Genomic DNA, 21242 nt, shown 5'->3' on the forward strand with positions numbered 1-21242 from the left:
CCCTCCACAGCTCCTGGCTGCCTGCTGCCTGGGGTGCATCTGCTGTTTGAAGAGTGTGGACAGCAGCCCTGCCTGATTGTGCTGGGCATGTTCCTGTGTGGTCTCTGTGGAGTGTGGGGTTGAGAGAGCGGCTGTGCTGGCACAGGGTAGACTCTCAACAAATGTCAGCTATTGTTACTTTGCCTCACTACAACCCTGAGGGTAAAGTATTAGAATCTCCTTTACAGTCTGAAAACTTGCAATGATTGATCTCTGACTGTGGCAGCAAAAGAATGTCTGCCCAAAGATGGGCATGGCCTCATCCTGGAACCTATGTGCTTCCTTACGTGGAAAAGGGAAATTCAGGGTGCCTCTGCAGCCAAGGTTGTCAATCAGCTGGCCTTAAAATTGGGGGAGTGGCCCGGGTTAACCATGTGAGCCTAACCAGTGACTGTAGAGGCCAGGGCCTGTGGGCAAGAGGAAGGCAGAGGGGGTCAGATGCTGTGGTAGGGAGGGACTCCACCCACTGTAGTCATGAAGATGAGGAAGGGCCTTGAGCCAGAACTCAGCAGCCTTTAGAAGCTGGAAAAGACCAGAAACAGACTGTGACACCTTTGTTTTAGCCTAGTGAGACTCCAGTCACCTGATTATTTCCAGAAATGTGTTCTCTTAGGTCGCTGACTTCGTGGTCATTTGTTAGAGCAGCTATGAAACACTACTACACTCACCGTGCATCTGAGGGCTTGCTAAGCCCTTTGACAGCATCTGTGGTCACACTTGCACTTTGCCACATGCTTAGGGATGAATATTATGCTTTCTATTCAACCGATGGGCAAGCCAAGGTTTAGAGAGATTCAAGAGCTCGATGAAGGTTACACAGGCAGCCCAGGGCAGAGCTGACCCTGGAGCACCTCTGCCTGGTGGGCTGAGCCCTTTTGTAAAATCCACTCTTGGCATGACTGGGGGGCTGCTCTCGTGCCTGTACCCTGTCTTTTCTTAGGAGAGGTGCCCTGAGAGATCTTGTTTTCTTGCCCTCTTCAGGAACTGGTGGCTGCTCTCCCAGATCACCTATGCACCAAGAGTAAAGTCCTTGTGCAGAGGGAGCTGTCGGGGTTCCTTCCCTCTGATTCCTTCCAAGCCCTTCCCTGTCTGATTCCACTTCTTCATTTTAGCAGCTCTGAGGCCTCCAGGAAGAAAGAGCCTCATCATGAGCACCACTGGCAAAGGCCCTGCTGTTCCTGCTCTGATGCAACTCCAGAGCCAAGAAGAGGGCTAATTATCACAGTAGCTCACTCTTGATAGAGCTCTGAACACCTCAAAGGGTGTTTAATGAATTCTGGGAATTTTCCCTTGGAAGCCCAATAAGAAAAGTACCACTATATTGTGCTAAAGTCCCCCGATGCCCCCCAGGTGAAGCTCAAACACAGGCCCCATTTTACAGAAGCAGAGGTTGGGGCAGACTTGCCCAGCACTGGAGGACAGAGTCTGCCGAGCTTCTGTCTCCCAGGCTGCCTGCTTTCCACACCTCTCAGTCCCTCCCTTTGGCTGGGATCAGTCATCAAAGCCGGGATTTGGACCTCAAAGCTGGGCGTTGGAAGATGAAGGAGGGAGACAGTGTCCCTGGCCATGGCATGGAAAGAAGTGGGCACAGCAGATGGAAGCCCCAGGAGGGGCCTGGATAGTGCCACCTGGATGGTGCTTCCTGGCTCTTCCAGGTGTCACCCCTCCCTGTGTAGTGGTGTGAACCCCGCCCTCATTAGCAGTGCTAAGAGGAACTGCAAATAGCATAGTCTTCTTCAGAGAAGCCAGACATCAAGCTCTTTAGTGGGAATAATGGAGACTTCTCAGCAGCGGAAGTCAGCAGGCAGTTTACTGAGAGAGCTGAAAATGTACATTTCTGGACATTGAATCAGCCCTTTCTTTTTAACTCTCAAATAAAGCATGCACCAAGGCATCTCAAGAGTTGAAGCAAAGTTTTCTAAAAGTCGATGAATCGGATGTTTAAAATGGTGATATTATGGTATGTAAATTATACCCATAGAGCTGTTTTGAAAGCAGGAGAGGGAGGAAAGGAAATCCTGTGTGCAGAATTCTAGCTGGGACACTCAGCATCACCTGGAACCCCCTCATTGGATGTTGAACATTCATCTTTCCTAAATCTGACTTCACAGTCACCCCCATAGCTCCCCGGAAGTCTGTTCCCATTTCACAAGGGGAAAAATACGAAGGCTTGAAGGGGCCAGAAAGAATGACTAGCAGGTGCAGGAGTGAGAAGAAAAGGGTCCCCAGGACAGACTGAGAAGGGGACCAGGAATCAGAATCATCAGTCTGTCACCTGAATGAACCTCAGACACAGGGCCCAAGTGCCCTGCATGGGTAGCTGTGTGGGACTTGGGCTGCCTGTGTGTTTCTCCCACCTTCATCCACTGGGCTGCAGATCCCATCACCAAACACCCAAAGCTTTGGCTCTGAGCACCGCCTGAGGGCAGAGCAGAAATAGCAGTGGCTGCAGGACTGGCTTCAGGGTAGGAGCTGGGTCCCCTCCCCACCCACCCTCAAAGCCTTCTTAGCTGTCCCCTCTGCCAGGGAGAGGGTCATATGGTAAACCAAATTAAAATTGTAAGAAACAAGAAGGCTCCATCAGTTTCCTAAGAAAACAACCTAACAGGAATCCAAATTGAGGGACTAGAAGCAGAGATGTGGCTTCTGCTTCCACTGGGCGGTAGGCTGGCGTTGGTCTTGTGGGCTTTGTCCTATGTGTGGCTTTGTCTGCCTTCTCAGAAAGGCTTGAGTGGTCCTGCTGCCCAACCTACAGGTGGGAGCCCCAAACCACTTTGACTTCCAGGAGCAACTGTGCAATAGGACTCCTACCATTGCCTTATCCTACAGTCCAAGGAACAGAGACGGGAGCTGGGTTCTTATTCAGGAAGAGGTCTGGGCTGCAGACTCTCCTGAAACTCCCCTGCAAAGACACCAGCACCTCTGAGTTTCCACCTGTAGCCACAGCAAGAGCTGGCAAAGCTCAGCTTCAGATGACAGGGATCTCCAGGGAAGACAGCAGGCAGGCCGGGACAGGGCGGAGCAGGATTGCAATGTCTGTTTCACTCTAGAGCCCATCTTTCCATCTATCCTGGGATCTCAGAACCACCAAGACCTTGGAGCAAAAGTCTGTGGGCGGGGTCAGTCCTCTGTTCGGGCTGCCCACCAAGCAGCCGCTCCTTGTGCAGGTGTTCTTCCTACTTTCTTCAGGAGCTGTCAGAGCCTTGGCAGGGTGTCCAGATGTGCTCCTCTTGGCTGGCTGATTAGCCCGTGACAAGACTGGAAGCTGCAGCTTTTGTTGCATTAAGCTTTGCTTCGCCCCACTTCTTTCCTGTCTCTGTGAATTAGCATGGAGCCTGTCGGGATGTATCTGTAATGTTCTGCTCTCATTATCGGTCTGTGTGTCAGGCTCGGTGGGCAGATCTCTGAGATCATATGGTGGCATTTCCCCAATGCACTGTGTGATCCTTGGTAGAACTTTCTGGAAAACAGGTCATGCACAATGAGGGCGAGGCATTACCAAGGGGCAGCAGATGGGCTGAGAGAGCGTGTCTCTAGAAACTTCTTGAACTTCTGTTCACAGGGGCCAGCCCAGGAAAGGCTTGAGCAAGTGATAGTCAAAATGTATTTGACAAGCAACCTCAGGGTGCAGGCTCTAACCCATCTTTAGGAATGCTGAGCACACAGAGGCCTTGTACTTCTGGTTGGGTCTGGCATATGCCTTTTTAAAAAATTTGTCCTAATTAGTTATACATGAAAGTAGAATGCATTTTGACACATCATACATCAATGGAGTATAACTTCTCATTCATCTGGTTGTACATGATGCAGAGTTACACAGGTCCTGTAATCATATATGCACGTAGGGTAATAGTGTCCCATTCATTCTACTATCATTCCTACCCCCACACCCCCTTCTCTCCCTTCACTCCCCTCTGTTTAGTCCAAAATACCTCTATTCTCCCCACTCCCTTATTGTGAATTAGCATCTGCATATTAGAGAAAACGTTTCACCTTTGGTTCTTTGGGATTGGCTTATTTCACTTAGCATAATATTCTCCAGCTCCATCTATTTACTCAGCATATGGCATATACCTTTTAGTTGCTGGCTGGTTAAAGAAACCTCTGAGGAAGGGCCTGCACAGATGGAGAAGCAGGGAGCACCTGAAGGGCTTGGGTGGCCCTGTTTATGGCTGCTCTGAAGGTATGTCTACAGTTTAGCATCGGGTACACACCAGCACAGGCCAACTGAGGCGCTTCCCAGAACCTGAGATGTCTTCACTCCTCAAGTGGGTTTTCCTCTCCCAAGTGTGTCTTGGCCTATCACATGTGGGTATGTCAGTGGCCAGGCTGGTATAGGCTCAACCATAAGCCATTAATGTCTTTGATCTGCAGCATCTTCTTACCAATATGGGAGTGGTTAGACCTCCATCCCGGGAGAGGCAGGAATTTCTGGCCTCAGTGCCTGGCAGGGGCAATGCAGTGGGTTAGAGTGTGCTGTACCAGGGCATCAGCTCCCAGGGCAAAGATTTTTGCAGTAGATTCCCAAGATCAGCCTGTGGTCAGACCTCAAATAATGCATTTGGCCACTTGAGACCGTGCCTTTGGCGATGTTGCCATGTTGGACGTGGGGATGCAGTTTGGAGGTTTATAAACTATTTTCAGATGATATGGCTAATTCCACACCTTTTGGTTTTACCCTCTTCATTGTGGTGTTCTTCCTTCCTCCATCCACTGGTTGTCCCTGGCCTGATGAGGCCCAGGTGGCTCTGATTGTGTTTCCTGAGTTGCAGACCTGCCCAGCATCTCTCTATGGACCCTGAGCCCCACAGCATGCTCTTTCCTGCTATGGCATCTTCGCTTCTTGACTCTTGCTTTGGAGCCCTCAATCCCTGGAGACATGCTTCTTTCTACTTACTCCATCTGTTCGTTGTTTGATCAGATATGCCCAGGAGGGTGTGAACCCCAGCAGGGACCCCAGCCCATGTCTATTCCTGGGAGCAGTCTTGTCTCTGGGTGAGACACCAAGGATCTGGCCACCACAAAAGAAATCTAGACACCCTGGACACCTTCATAGCACCAGCCCAGGCACTTTTCTGGGGGCTCTTTGCCTATATCTTCACTGTGTCCCTGTGCTGAATGAGCACATAGATCTGCTTTCTTACTGGAGAGGGGAGTTGGCCCTGGGACTGGTTAAGGCTGCTTTTCTATGGATGTAGAGACCCTTCATCTGGTCATCTGTGTCTTTTAGAGCCGAAAACCTCAGGACAGGACATCTTCCCATCTGACCTAAGGTGGTGTTGATGGGCGAGTACCCTGCCGGGACTGTGGACATTACAGGTCCTCAGCAGCTGGCATTTATTGAGAGCTTACATGTGCCAAGCTCCTTACATAGACATATTATGTAATGATCACCAACGATCTATGAAGGAGGTGAGATTATTATTAACCCCATTGTCCAGACGAGAAGACTGAGGCTCAGGGTGAGGTAGACCAAAACAATAAAAGAGCTGGAGTAAAGCCGGGCACAGGGGCACATGATTTTAATCTCAGTGACTCAGGCCAGCAATTTAGCGAGACCCTGTTTCAAAATAAAAAATAAAAAGGGCTGGGGATGTAGCTCAGTGGTAGAGCATCCTGTACCAATCCTCGGAACTGAAAAAAAAAAAATAAAAACCTGGAGTATAGCCCTCAGGATTCTGAAACCATAGCTAATGTTCTTAATTAGCTCTTGGGGGAAAAAAAATGAAGTTAGCAGGGTGAGGTCTCCTTACCTAAGGGGAGGCAACTGGAAGGCATAGAGCAGGGCTGGCAGGCTTTTTCTCAAAGGACCAGACAGTACCTATTTTTCGCTTTGTGGGCCCCTGGTCTGTCACGCCTACTCAGCCCTCCTCACGTTCTCTAGAGCAGCCATAGATGACATGTGAGCAAATGGAAGAGACTGTGTTTTAGTAGAACTTTATTTTCAAAAATAGATGTTGGGATACAGTTCAGTTGGTAGAGTGTTTTCCTTGCATGCACAAGGCCCTGGGCTCAATCGCCAGCACCACACAAAACAATAACAACAACAACAACAAAATGGTGGGTGCAGGGCAAGGTGGTGCACACCTATAATCCCAGCAGCTTGGGAGGCTGAGGCAGGAGGATTGTGAGTTCAAACCCAGCCTCAGCAAAAGCAAAGCGCTAAGCAACTCAGTGAGACCCCAAGTCTCTAAATAAAATACAAAATAAGTCTGGGGATGTGGCTCAGTGGGTGAGTGCCCCTTGAGTTCAATCCCTGGAACCATTAAAAAAAAAAATAGATGGTGGGCTATGGACCACAGGTGACATCCTTCATGCAGAGGAATAAAGGTGGAGGTGGGAAGAAGCTGGACCTCTGTTCAATGCCCATGACAAGCTCGGTGCCCTGAGAGTATTATTGGGCTTTTTCATCTTTGGTTTCTTTGCATCTAATAACTCACCACTGTGGGTTACTTACTAACTAATTCATTTTAAAATGATGTATCAAGACCCTTGTAAGACCCACAGAGTATTTTAGGCATTAAAGTCAGAGTGGTAATCATATGGGCAGGGTCCTGCCCTCGTGGAGTCCACACCTGTGAGGTCCACGGGGCTAAGATAGCCCTGGGTAAGGAAATCACCTAGTGACTCGTGTCAAGTTTGCAGCAAGTGTACTTGCTTCCCGCTGTAGTTCCCCTAATTCCTCTTTGAGGACCCACTGGTTTCAAGTTTGCTGTCATTTGTACCCAGACTGAATCAAAAGGTAGGGACACGTGGTGCTGTAAGCCAGGATTTCAATGTTTGTACTACATCATTATGCAACCCAGGCCTAATTGTGAATCATAATTTTTTCATTAACTGATCTCATTTTACTTGGTAATATCCATTTAGGCATTTGAGAGCAATAAAACTCCATTTCTTTTAAATATTATATGATTCAGTTGGTTCACTGATTTAGAGTTTTACTACCCCCATTCCAAACGAATGAGTCATACATCTTTTTAGAGATAACAAGGACCTTCAAGATCATGCCAGCCGGTGCTTCTCATCAAGCCTGCCTCAGAGGGATGGAGACGGAGCCGGTGCACCCCGGTTCTGGGATGGAGCTGTGGGCAGACCCCCCACACGCTGGAGTCCCTCGCTTTGTCTGAGAAATGCGTGCTTGGTTTGCATTTTATTCTACAATTTACCATACTCTGATGGATCTGAGTTTCTCTTTTATATCTTCAGAAGAATTTGGTAACTGAGATGTCGTTAGAGGTGGTGGGGACAGTGGCAGGGCCCGAAGTTGAATCTCAGCTCCTTCACTTCCTTCTTCATGAACCTGAGCAAGTCTCTCGCTCCTCTGGGCCTTGTTTACTCCATCTGTGAAATAGAGATGATTAGGGCGAGACGAGGAGTCTATAGGGGGACATGCTCAGAGGAGGGTCTGGCTCATGGCAAGAGCAAGCACTCAGTGTGTGTTGGCTTTTATGGTCACATCAGGGGTCACACTTGTCCAAATTGAAGGACGTGGCCCTGAGAGGAGGAGGGCTTGAGCTTCCTTATCCAGTGAGTTCAGCCGACACCTGGGAGTCCTGTTAATGTGTTGCTTTTACATCTCTCTGTCTCAAATCTCTGGCACCTGTATGCTCGTCTACTCTGAGAATCATGGCTCTAAGCCACCTTTCACCCCACGACAACTCCACCTTTTTAGCAACGAGGGCTTCCTACTGCTGGATCACCCATTCCACATTGGGAGGAACCCGGGTGCTACAAGCTCCCTCTTTTGTTCCCAGACCTCTTTCTCTGCCAGATCCCCTCCTAGAAATGTGACCTAGGAGGTAGTGGCAGCCTGTAACTCTGAGTGCCCTAATCTAGAAGACCTGGGGACCCTAGCTCCCTGCCTGTGTCCAGCCCCTACTTTTATGAATGCTATGTACTTATCGGCTCCAGACAGACAGCTGAGGAAATGGACATCCACAGGGGTCCTGCACCTGTCTCTCCTGTTCCTGACCAGCTCCTGCCTTCCTGGGTCTCTGTCCCATTCCCAGCCTCTGGCTCTTCTCTTACTTACCTCCATATCTACAGCACAGAAGTGGGTCGGACATCTCTGACTAGTTTCTCTGACTTCAGGCTTTAACTGATTGCTGTCCTGGAGAACTAATGTGCAAGTCCCAGTCTACCACATGTCTGGCAAGGCCTGTTGTCCCCTTCCCTATTAAAAACAAAAAAAAAAAAAAAAAAAAAAACAGTTTAAGTGACCTTCCCTTGCTATAGTAGCCCTAATTACCATGGATTGTACACTCCTTCCAAGGCATGTGCTGGTCTAAGTGCTTTGTGTATGTTCTTTCATGTGACCCTCCCAGGTCTAGGGGGTTAATGTGACCTCTGTGTCACAGGACGGGAGTTCCACTTAGGCAGGCTGAGTGGTTGTGATGGTTCCATAGCCAGCATGTAGTGGAGCGGGATTTGAATCCATCAGTGTGTAAATCCAAAGCTCCTGCTCTTCCAGCTGATGACGCCCCCTTCCATGTTCTTGGGTATGACCCAGTGTGGGGCTGCCACCACAACGTCCAGGGGTCCAGTGAGCAGGGCGAAGCAGGCTGAGGATGGCTTGGCTGTCACTTGTGTCCTATTCCCTCTCCCAGAGCCGCAGGAGGCAGTGTGGTTGGAGTGATCACAGCCAGCTCAATGGCACACAGCGGAACCAGCTAGCTCTCAGCATGACCAGTCAGGGCAGAGGAAAGACCCCAGCTTGAGGTCTGGAATAGGAAGGGTTTCAGGGGAAGGTGTGCAAGCTGAGGAAAGAGAAGCGGAAGTCCATGCTGAAGTCATGGGGCATCAGGCTCACATCCCCCAGCCCACTGGCAGACTCCACCAGATGTATTTCTACATCCCTCTGTCACGTGGTTGTTGGATGCATGAAGGGATGTATTCGTGGATGAATGGATCATTGGGAAGCATGAAATTTTCAGTCTTCCCTCACTCACCAAAGAAGGGGCTAAGATTGTTGTGACCCAAGACCATTGTGAGGAAGGGAAAGTCATTGTCGTGGCATATGCAGGGGTACACTCTGACCACTGTCTCCTTGTCCCTTTTTCCTCCAGAGGCTCCTGCAAAGCCTGAGGAGGCAGAGGCTGAGCCCTTCACAGACTCCTCTCTGTTTGCACACTGGGGCCAGGAGCTCAGCCCCGAAGGCCGACGCGTGGCCCTGAAGCAGTTCCAGTACTACGGCTACAACGCCTACCTTAGTGACCGCCTGCCCCTCGACCGGCCCCTGCCTGACCTCAGACCCAGTGGGTGAGCAGAGTCAGTGATGGGGCCCTTGTCAGACCCGGGAAGACGGGTCCTCACAGTGCTGGGGACAGAGTCAGGACCGGGCGTTAGACTTTGGGGGTCCCTTTGCTCCTTTTCCTCTTGGAATCTCAGCCTCTCCGTCTGCTGGGCAGGGGGAGGGCTTCCTTCTATTAGGGATTGTGAGGATTAATAACCCAATTTACTCCTTAAGGGCACTAGAATCATCTGGCATTCCTGCTAATATGTCATTTTAACCCAATTAGTTGCATTTTTATGAACAAATTTTTTTTTTCCTGTAAATTAGTTTTTTAAAGTACATCCATCTTCCAGGGCTAACAAGTCATTACACCCGACAGAGAGTCTGTCTTGACTTCTCTCTTTGTTACACAAGGATGTTCCTTTAAGGTTCAGTTAGAATTTTTATGACTCCTAATTATTAAGAATGTGGGCACGTACCAGAGCTGGGAAAATCTCATTAACTCCTGTGTGCTCCCCCACACCTTCTTTTGCCCCCTTTCTCCTTATTTAAGAGATTTTCTTCAATCTGCAAACCATAGCTGCAAAAACTCTTCTCTGGAGTTTTTGGGAAATATCTTGCTGCTGGATTGGGAGACTGTGTTCTTGGAGGGAGAAGAATTTAATTCAGTTCCATAAACACTTAGGGAGCACCTGCTGTATGCTGTATAATTGAGTATGGTGATTCCTTGACCAGGGAGGACATGATCTTCACTTAGGTATTATCCAAGAAGTCCTATTCTGTGCCAGCCCCATGTAGGCCCCGGATGGAGCAGTGGATGAAATAGTCAAAACTCTCCGCCCTCACGGAGCCTACATTTAACTTGGTTGGGAACAGATAGTAAACAAAACCAGTCAAATACCTAGCATGATCCAGTAAGTGCTATGCAGAAATCTGAAGTGGGGGAGGGTGACAGGGACCTGCTGGGATAGGAGTCTGGGTTGCAATTTTGGTTTTTAGTGGTGGTCAGAAAAAGTCTAAGATGGGAACTTTGGAGCAGAAATCAGAGGACCTGAGGAAGGCAGCCATGCAGACCCTGTCCTGGGGAAGGGTGTGGCTGGAGGAGGGACTGGCAAGTTCTCCCCTGAGTTATTTGCATGCTGGGCTTGTTTGAGGGGGAGGAAGGAAGGAGGCTGGTGTGACTGGAACCAGGAGGCAGGAGTTGGAGATGAGGTCAGAGGGGTGACAGGAAGCAGATCCAAAGAGCAGGGGTTCTCCATCTTGGCTGCACCTTGGCCTCACTGTGGGATCTTGAAAAACAGTCCTGATCCCAGAGCCGGGTCCCAGACCAATTTAAGTGAGTTTCCAGGGTGGCGCTAGGTGTCCCTGTTGTTGAGAGCTCCCAGGTGGCTCAGGTTGAGGCGGCAGGAGAAGGGTTTTGCAGGCTGTTGCCAGGGTGTGGCTTTTGCTCTGTGAGGTGGGAATCCATGGGAAGGCTGGAGCAGGTTAGTGGCCTGGTGGACTGTCATTTTCCAAGGTCCCACCAGTCACTGTGTTACTAGGCTGAAGGGGGGAAGGGAGGAAGCAGGGGGGAGCAGTCAGGAGGCTGCTGCATGCCCAGGGGGAGGTGGGGGGCAGGGGGCTCAGGACGTGATGGCCAAGCACAGGTGCTGAGCTGGGGCTGGATTCTGGAAATTCCCAAGCTTCAGCTCAATGCCTCTCAGCCCACTGGGAGGGCTGCAGCGACCAAGCCTGGGGCTGGGAGAGGATCAGGCCTGATGTGGGGGCTCTGGAGAAGAGGGCCTTGAAGGAGTGGGGATCCTCTGGCTCCTGCAGGGGCTGGGCCAGCAGGAGAGCCAGGGGCTTTGCAGACAATCTGGCACAAAACACTGTCCCAGCTCAGTACATGTTTGTCCACAGTTAATGGGAGAACAAGAAGGAAGCCATGGAAAGGGTGGACCTCGCTACTGCAGCCTGTTATGACCATAACCGGTTGACATGGCTGGGCTTGGTAACAATGCCCTTCACACTGTAGTGAGGGGTGGCCAGGGGATGGTGTGGTCTTCCCATTTCAAGTGGAGTAAGCTCTGTTATTCTGCTATTCATCTCTGTGACCAAAATGCCTGACAAGAACAACTTAGGGGAGGAAAAATTAATTTTGGGCTCAAGGTTTCAGAGGTTTCAGTCCCTGGTTGGCTGACTCCATGGCTGCAGGCCTGAGGTGAGGCAGAACATCATGGTGGAAGGGTGTGGCGGAGGGAAGCTGCTCAGACCCTGAAAGCCCTGAAGCAGAGGAGTGAGAGAAAGGGACAAAGTAGAATCCCAGGAGCATGCCTGCCACTGACCTGCTCCCTCCAGCCACCTGCCTGTGGCTACCACCCAGTAATGTATTCCCATTATTAATTCATCAAATGGAGTCACCCACTGATTAGTCACAGCTCTCATAATCAGATCATTTCACCTCTGAGCACTGCTGCAGTAACACAGGAGCTTTGGCGGGGAGGGCACCTCATATCCAAACCATAGCTGAAGCCAAGGAATCAAAGGAGTGAGTGTTGTGTCTGACGTCCCACAGTGGATAAGTAGCCAGGCCGAGCCCTGAACCCGGGTGCCTGCATGCCAGCTGCCTCCGACACTGACCCACAGCTGTGATTTTGCCTGTGCACAATGCTGCTGAGAGCCGACGTTCGAGGCCCTTCACCTGCATTGAGAGAGGTGCTCTGCCTGCTGTCACCTCCAGTGCAATGTGCCTGACAGAGGGACTTCTGAAGGACCCTTGGTGGGCAGAAATCTGTAGCTTCCTCCTCTGCTGCTGGAGGACTTTCTCTCTGCAGATTCAGAATCTGCCCCACCCTTCCATCTGCCCAGGCTGGTCCCTAGCTTTATCTCCTTCCTGTTTGGGGAAAGATGCGATCGATCTGGCTCACTCTGTTACCTGGCTGAGGCAAGGGGTTTCCATACCTGTTGGCCCCTTTTTCTAGACTTTTTCTAGTTCCTGCAGGGGCTTGGCCAGCAAGAGAGTCAGGGACTTTGCAGACAATCTGGCACAAAACACAGTCTCAGCTCAGTACCTGTTTGTTCATAATTCACGGGAAAACAATAAGGAAGTCAGGGAAAGGGTGGGCCTCCTTACTGCAGCCTGTTATGACAATGACGGTTGACATGGCTGGGCTTGTAAAGAACGCCGTCACACTGTAGTGAGGGGTGGCCAGGTGACGGTGTGGTCTTCCAACAGACACAACACTCGCTCCTTTGATTCCTTGGCTTCAGCTATGGTTTGCATATGAGGTGTCCCCCCCACCAAAGCTCCTGTGTTCCTGCAATAACGCTCAGAGGTGAAATGATCTGATTATGAGAGCTGTGACTAATCAGTGGGTGACTCCATTTGATGAATTAATAATGGGAATACATTACTGGGTGGTAGCCACAGGCAGGTGGCTGGAGGGAGCAGGTTAGTGGGGGGGGGGTCTGCTCCTGGGATTCTACTTTGTCCCTTTCTCTCACTTGCTTTCTCTCTGCTTCAGGGCTTTCATGGTCTGAGCAGCTTCCCTCCACCACAGCCTTCCACCATGATGTTCTGCCTCACCTCAGGCCTGCAGCAATCGGCTAACCGGGGACTGAAACCTCTGAAACCTTGAGCCAAAATTAACTTTCCCTCCCCTAAGTTGTTCTTGTCAGGCATTTTGGTCACAGAGATGAATAGCAGAAAAACTGCACCTTCCCTACAAGGCAGAGAGCTGAGCCTTCTCACCCCTCACTGAGCTCCCTGCCGAAGTGGCTTTAGCAATGGTGGTTTCTCTTTGCACATGGTTTCTGGCACATCTGTCCCATGCCAAACACACACACACCCAAGATGGAGGGCTGTTGATGAAGCACTTGAGACAAGTATGTGCTCAGGTAGGACAATGCCTTCCTTTGTGTGGCAATTTCCACAAGAACATTCCTGTCTCATGATAAGTAAGACCGTTGCTTGGCTCACCCTGTTTAATTCATTTTGGAAAATATTTCTTCTGACTTGACTCTTATCCTATTTCAAACCTTTATAGAGCTGGAGCCATGTTGTTAGGCAAGTGTTAGGTGCTGTATTTACGTCAACTCCTTGGCTCCTCACAGGAACTTTCTGAAGTGGGTACTATGATGGGTCTCCATTTTACAGAAGAGGAAACTGAGGCACGGGGGGATGACATGACTTGTCCAGAGTCACTAGTGGCAGGGTTGGGGAGGAGCCCAGGCAGCCTGACAACAGAGGTGTCCATCCGGGTCCCTCTCATGGGGGTGGTGGGCCTGTTTTAACGTAGCCGCATTTGCTGGCCAGTTTGGGATGGATGAAGGTCTGCTTCTACATTTTGGAAAAATTGTTTTAGTGAACATCAAACCCTTTACCAAGGCTCAGAGTGATGACCTGAATGTTGCTGTTGATAGAATTGGACTGAGGTGCATGAGAGGGAGCCCCATGTTAATGACAGTATCCCAAAGCGCATTGCCATGGGTTCTTGCTTCTGCCTGAGCCCCTGTGCTTCCCATTATTGCCTATTGGCTCTGGGGGTCTCTGTCCCTGGAGGGTTCCTGGGGTTCTTCACGTTGTTCCTGGTGTTCTTGGTTTTGCTCTTCTAAATTCTTTTTTTTTTTTTAAGAGAGAGTGAGAGAGAGAGGGGGACAGAGAGAGAGAGAGAGAATTTTAACATTTATTTATTTTTTTTCTTAGTTCTCGGCGGACACAACATCTTTGTTGGTATGTGGTGCTGAGGATCGAACCCGGGCCGCACGCATGCCAGGCGAGCGCGCTACCGCTTGAGCCACATCCCCAGCCCCATGCTCTTCTAAATTCTAACCCTGATGTTGTGCTCGACGGGGTCCTGGAGGAGGAAGTGGATATACAGAGTCTGCCCCACCCTTCCGTCTGCCCAGGCTGGTCCCTAGCTTTGTCTCCTTCCTGTTTGGGGACAGATGCGATCTGGCTCACTTTGTTACCTGGCTGAGGCAAGATGCCCAGTACCTCAGCCCCAGGACACTGCAGAACCAGAATGGGAAGAGTTCCTCCAGGTGGTTGCTGGGCTTTGTTAATTTATTCATCCAGAAGATGTCTACTGCTCAACCAGAATGGAAAGACACCAGAAATACTTCAGACAGAAATAGCTTCTGGAGTCTTCCCTGAGGTCGGCCTCCACATGGAAGCAGGTGGGAGGGCAAGAAAACTTGCTGATGACTTCCTGGTGCCCTTGGGGAAGAATCACCTTGGAAGCTTCTAGTGAGGCAGGAGCCTGCACTGGATGGATGGCCCGTGGAGGCCCTGTCCCTCCATGGCCTCTGTGGCAGGAAGGCAGACCTGGAGGGTGGCATCTCAAAATAGCCCTGCTTTCCAATGTTGACTCCCTTCCCCTGGGAAAGGAAGGACACAGGAACAGGAAGCACACAGTTTTCTCAACCTCATGTACAAAGAGAAAAGACAAATTTCCTTTCCCTGTAGCCTCTGGGGAAATCCAAATGTCTCTCATCCTGCATGGATGTACCAGGAGCAGAGTAGGCCCCAGAGCCACCTGGGGATGACAGGACATCACTGGCCTTTCTGGTGACCCTCATGGGCCTCACCCCATGGGAAGCATTGGAGCTGGGCAGGGATGGCCTTGCTTCTTCCCATGTTGGGATGACATGGAGCTGCAGGGGTAAAGGGAAGAAATACAGCATCCCAACCTGGCTGGACTGTGCCCTGTCCTTATGTCACCAGATGCAGGTGCCAGATAGCCCCTGCCTTTCTCTATGTGCTTCCTCCTGCCTCATAGTGTCTACCTCCTTGGGGCTCAAAATAACCCACAAAGAACATAAAAAGGAAAAAAAATCTAGCCTTGATTGTGGTGTGGACCAGAGGCAGGAACATTTGTCAATACTCATAGGACTGTATATTTAAGATCTGTATGTTTTGCTGCATGTAAGTCAAACTTTAAGTTTTTGAAAAATGAAAGCATTAGAAAGCCATCTGATAAGTCCTTTGCCTACACGGTGAAGTGGAGGATAGAGGCACCGTCTTTTGGAGAGGTCACTGAGAAGATATGAGTTGTGGGGAAGGGGATCATGCAGGCTTGAAGCCAGCTGTCCAGCTTGAGGCAATGAGAGAAGCTGGACTTCCTACCCCAGGGAGAGCCAGCAGGTGGCACATCAGTGTCCCTGGTGCTATGGTGACAGGCATATATCACATTTTTTCCTGAAAGTTATAGTTATTATTTCCAACCAGGGGCCATAGGAAAGTCTAAGGGATGAGCAACTCCCCTCTGGGGGATTGTGGGTGTGGGTAGGAGAAGAGGGGTCCAGGTCTCAAACTCCAGGGCTGCCACATTGGCATGGCAACTCTGTGGCCTGCCTCCAAAGTAACTCTGGGCAGACTCCTGGACAGGCAATACTTCCTGCCTCTTACTAGATCTTTAGGGCCTCCTGAGCCTTGTCAACATGACGTTTCTCTCTCTCCAGTGTCCCCTGAGGTCCATGTCCTTCCCTCCCAAGGGTTAGGGTGGTCTGGCTCTTGGGCTAACAGGAAAGGTTGGGGCAACAGGTATTGGTAAAGGGGATCAGACTATTGTCTGCAGCCTGAGTAGGAGAGTCTGGGACAGATTCACACATAAACTCTCAAAGAAGCCCAGGTCTGGAGCTGGAGAAATCCTGTGCTAACTTCAAAGTGGAAAGTGTGGGATAGAATGAAAACAATGAGAGAGGATAACCCAAAGTCAGGGCGTGGGTCTCCTGGGCATCCCCCCAAGGTAGCTATGGGCATTCCTGCCAGGATGGTGGTGGCAGCCAAGGTTTGTCTGTGTGGACTGGGGTGCCCTGAAGTCTGGATGGGCAAGACTGGTTCAGAAGTGCACACTCTAGTAGACGTCATAGATCTCTGAACTCTGGGAGCCAACAGCGCTAGTGTCATCAGTAGATAGAATCGTGGTCTCAGGAAGAGGTCCCCATCCTAATCCCCTGAATCTGTGACTGTGTTGTGCTATATGGCAAAGGGGAAGTAAGGTTGCTGATCCTATGACTTTAAAATTTAAAAAAAAAATTATACCAGACTACTGGGTGAGCCCAATGTAGTCAAAAGGGCAATTGAAGGTGAAAGAGGGAGGCAGAACCAGGGAGAGATGGCCACTTGAGAAGACTTGACTAGACACCGATGGTTTGGAACATGGCAGAGGGCCAAGAGCCAAGGAGTGTAGGCAGCCTCTAGATCCTGAAAAACAGATTGTCCCCTGGACCCCTCAGAAAGGAATGCAGTTCTGCCACCACCCAGAGACCTGTGCTGGACTTCCTGGCCTCCAGTACGCTAAGGTGATAGATTTGTATTGTCTTAAGCTACCAAGTTTGTCCTAATTTGTCATAGCAGCACCATCAGTACTAGGAAACTGATATAGCATGTGAACTAGTGCATGGGATCCTGGGACAGGAAGGGCTCTGCACTTGGTTTCATGTTCCTGTCACTGTTTAAATTCTTAGTAACATCTGCATAAGGTACAATCACAATTTCCTTTTGCACATTATGTAACTGGTCCTGGAATTTGAGTGGCTGCTTCAGGTGGGGCACCTAGGATCATCTTGGAATTAGATTGCTGGACCATCAGCTGCCATGGGATAATGATTTACACAAGAACCCCCACTTGCTCACTTACCATGAGCCAGGTGTGTTGTGCACGTGCTTACTGCACATCTGCTCATTTAACCTTATCCTCATGACTCTCTCAGGTAGTTATTACTGTTCCCATTTTATAGAAGAGAATGTAGAATATTTGCAAGTTTCAGATTCCTGTTTAAGTTCCCACAGGTGCTACCTGGCAAATCCAGTGTTCCTCGTCACTCCAGGTCATACGTCATCCCCTTGTCCCACCCTTCCCAGGTCCAGGTGAACTTCTCTAATTTGGGCTCTGGTCTCTGGAGAAGATGCAAAAGTTGGTGTCCTCTTTGGCAACAGCCTCAGGACAAAGGGGTAAAAGAAACATCTTTAGTGATGACTCTGCTGTTGCATTGAAAATGCTAACTGCACAAACCTGGCTGGGGAAGGACGCTTTTAGCTAAAACACCTTGGGAAAATATTTCTGGTTCTTGTTAATGTTAAGCTCATTAGGGGCCAGTATGATGTTGTTCTTGAAGGAAAAGTAAGCTTAAGCTATATTAATAGAGTGTAATATCTTAAAAGAAGGAGGTGATTGTTTTGTTCTACTTTGCTACTCAGATCATAATTGCAGAAATGGATTTTAAGGCAGATAGAGGAAGTGGACCACTTAGAGGAAGATGATCCAGGAGAGAAACTGGGTTACATGACAGACGATACTGGTTCTTGGATTGAGGAGTAGTGGTTAGAACCTGGTTGCCTGGATTCCAAGGATGGATCTCTTGTTTGTAGGTTAGGTGACCTCTAACAAGTGACCTAGCCTCTCTGTGCCTTCATTTTCCTATCTGCAAATTAGGGATAGCAATACAAAAACTGAAGTGCAGTTGACCTGTGGAGTTTGTGGAACACTGCCTGACATGTGGTAGCTGCTACTTAATTTTTATTATTTGGGCCTCTGATTTGTAAAAGAGATGACTTGAGGGGGACCAGATCATGACTTATCTACCTGAAGGACCACTGTGTGGATGAAAAGCACCTGGTACAGGACTCTGCCCTGGTGATGGAAGAGATCAGGGTCACACAGGCACTGTGGCACTGTGGGACAGGTCAGGTGAAGTCCCCAGAGTATAATTTCTCCCCAGCCACAGAGATCTGGCATCGGAGGTTGAGCCCTTTGGATGCCACCTTCCTCTGCCCCAGCCTTCTTCTGCCCTGACAGATCTGCTGTGCTCCACACTCAGCTGCAGCTGACTGCTCATCCACAAATTCACTACATAGAGACATCCAGGCCCTAATATGACTTTTTCTTCAGAGTTGTCTGACTTTATTCCCTAAGCAACTATTCATTTAACTTCATGGATCCCATATATCTCAGATCTCTAAGATGCTTGGGGAACAAAGAGTCTCCCTGCTCCCTGTGCTGGGAATTATTGTAAATGATCATTTTCCCTATTGGCCTACTTACAATCTACATTTATTTATGTAGCATATCTTTTTCTCTAAATTGGTAAAGTCAACGGAAAGACTGTTTGTTGAATTTCTGCCTCTGGAATGGAAGTTGAATAATTCGATGATCACATGGACTCAGTGGTTTGCTCATTGATGATTCATGGGCCAAATTCTGTTCTAGAGCAGGCCAGGCCCATTTCTGTTGTATTGTAGACTGTTGAAACTCCCAGTTCTCAGATGTCTGTTATCCCTTCCAATATCTTGCCAGGTCCCTTAAAGTCCTGGTAAGTATCCCCACCCTGCCTCCATTATCCCTCCTCCACTCCTCTGGCTCTTGCCTGATCTCATCTTATTGCTTAGCCAGTCAGGGAGTCAATGTACAAACTCAGGGATTCCATTCCTGTCCCATCTTGTGGTGGAGTTCCAGCTCACAGACTTCTCATAGTCTGAATTCATTCTACTGCTCATGAATTCAAAGATTCGCTCACATGTCCATTCATCCAGGCAACTTGTATCTTCTGAGTTTCTACTCTGGGCTGGACATTGTGCTAGGAACATATGCTGTGTGGATATGTCCTGATATTATTTACAACTTATAGCCCAGTGCAGATACTGAGGTTTGTGCAATAATCACATATAAAAATGCGTTGCAGTCACATGCAAATGGCATGAAAGAAAAGCAGATGAGCAGAGGGTTAGAGTCGAGCCCAGGAAATGAAATGAGCTCTTCTGTACAGGGATATGGGTGAGTATTTAGGGAGTGAGGAACCAAACTTATAAGGGTGACCACAGATGCTTGGGGTTCTTTACAGGCAATACAGACCTGTAACTACAAACACAGAAGCCAACAACCATGCTTTGGAGATGGGTACTGTGGCTCAAAACATCCTGGACAATGATAATCTACCATCCTTTCACTTCTGCTCTAACAATAGCTCATGTCCACGTCTGGAATTCACTCACTGTCAGAGTTCTGCTTCCTGCCCATCATTTCAGCTGTCTTGGACTTTTGCTTACTGATTTCTCAGGATATCTCACCTTTATCCTCCCCTTTAGAAAGGACTTGAAAGGATTGCTGGTCCTTCTTTGGTACTATGAAATCTGGCTATACAGAGCTCTGGAGCTAGGCTGCATCAGTGGCTGACAGATGGCCCAATGATAGCTCCTTTGAGCTCAGAAATCAATATCTGGTCCTATGAGTTATGGACTAAATGGTGAGGCTACAAGGAAGAAGACTTGGAAACCTTTACACAAGGAGTTCCCAGAATTATTTACCTCGAAGGCAGCAGTGTAACAGGGAGATAATTTTAGATTCTTGGTGTTCCGCAGTGTTTATTGTATCTGTTCATGTCATCCTGCTAGATGTGCTATCTCCTCTTCATTTTTCATGCAAAATGGAGTAACTCCTTCATTTTGCCCCTCCTACCAGGTCTCTGGGGTGCAGGTAACAGAGCATCACCATCTCACTGGATGCATCTCTGGTTGGTATGGAGAGGCAGGTGGAGAGTGTCATTCAGCAGGGATTAGGAGTACAGGCTTTGGAGTCAGATGAACCCAGGATTAAGCCCTGGGAAGTAATTTACCACCTTGATTTATTTGTTAAGCCAGGACAATAATGTTTATCATACAGGATTGTAGGAAGGAATGAAATGGGCTGAAAAGATTAAAAAGTATCTGTGTATCTCTTATGGTTTATGGCTTATTACAGTCAGGAAATGTAAATGTTCACTATTAATTTTGCATAGAGCCCCTGGGCAATAGGGATAAAACACAATATTGTCTCTCAGCTCCAGAGGTTATAGAGATGTAGGCACTAGCCAGAGGATGGGAAAATCTTGACGGTTTATGCCCAGTATCTCCACCTTGCCCTCATATTTGTGTTTCATGAAGTCCAATATCCAGAGCTGAGAGGCCTGGAAGTCTATCTAATCTGGAAGGCCCTGGAAGAAGCTAGAAGTGTGCCCAGGTGAAGGTGAAGCCAGAGGAGGATTAGGAGAGTTCTTTGGGTGCAGGTAGGAGGCCAGTGGCTGGCATGAGGACACTGGTGTCTCTAGGGGGTTAAGAAGGCATTGCTGGTACTGGGCCAGACTCTCTCCCTGAGTTCGTGCTCTGGGTGGTCAGTGAGGTCAGCCCTCTGTGTTGACTATAGCTGAGAGGGGAAGGCCTCTCTGGAAAAATCCTGGGAAAAAAAGAGGGAAAGGATGGTCCCCTTGGGGTAGTGGTTACCTGCAAGTATCACTTTCTTTCTTGCTTTGTCCAGGTAGGTGTGTCCTCTGCATTTAAGAACCTTAGTGTAGTTGGGACAACAGTTGGACAACAGTTGGGACCCTGTTGTCAATGTGCGCCAGCAGACAGACCCCAGTTCATGACCTACTTTGATCTTCCTTCTGGAAGAGATCTGTGTAATCCTCCCTCCCCATAGGTCCAGCAGCCTCCATGGGTTATCTGTTCTGATGTCCTGAGACCTTATAGATTTGCTGAGGTTGAGGCAGGAGAAGATCTGCTAGTCCAATGTGGAGGTGCCCGGCTGCAGTGGATGATACCTGGATGCTGCCCTGGGCCTCAATGGTGGTAGATTGCTAGACTTGGTCTCACCTGGCCCTCTGTGGCTGCCTTCTTCTCATGGGTAATGGCTCTGATGCTCTTGATGTAAATTTGTCTGATAAACAACTCAAAACAATCTAGGGGGAACTCCGCTGAGAAGCTCCCTGAGTTACTCCCTGTCCCCGCGTCTCCTTCTGTGTGCAGAGATCGATGCAGTGGAGTTTTATCATGACCATCAATTCCAGCTTATTAGACACCATATCACTCCCCTCTCAGAAACACCTCATGTTTATCTTTAGTGGAAAATAGCTTGACTTTGAACAAGCATAAAAGTAAAAAAGGGAACTTTCATAGCTTAACTTTACAGGGGAATGTGGCTCTTCACAAAATGTGAGTAGGGGCTTATATACTTAG

General features: G+C 49.0%; 1 protein-coding gene across 2 annotated transcripts in view; it reads left to right on the top strand.

Moving 5' to 3' along the window:
- The window catches only part of Galnt18 (polypeptide N-acetylgalactosaminyltransferase 18), a 332050-nt gene that overhangs the window by 151909 nt on the left and 158899 nt on the right, over window positions 1-21242 (top strand). For both annotated transcript variants that reach the window (XM_026395889.2, XM_026395888.2), the window contains exon 2: window positions 9108-9300. In XM_026395889.2, the coding sequence (XP_026251674.1) occupies window positions 9108-9300 (193 nt within the window). The remainder of the gene's footprint in view (window positions 1-9107; window positions 9301-21242) is intronic.

This window comes from Urocitellus parryii, chromosome 4, assembly GCF_045843805.1.
Source record: "Urocitellus parryii isolate mUroPar1 chromosome 4, mUroPar1.hap1, whole genome shotgun sequence".
NCBI classification, from domain to species: domain Eukaryota; kingdom Metazoa; phylum Chordata; class Mammalia; order Rodentia; family Sciuridae; genus Urocitellus; species Urocitellus parryii.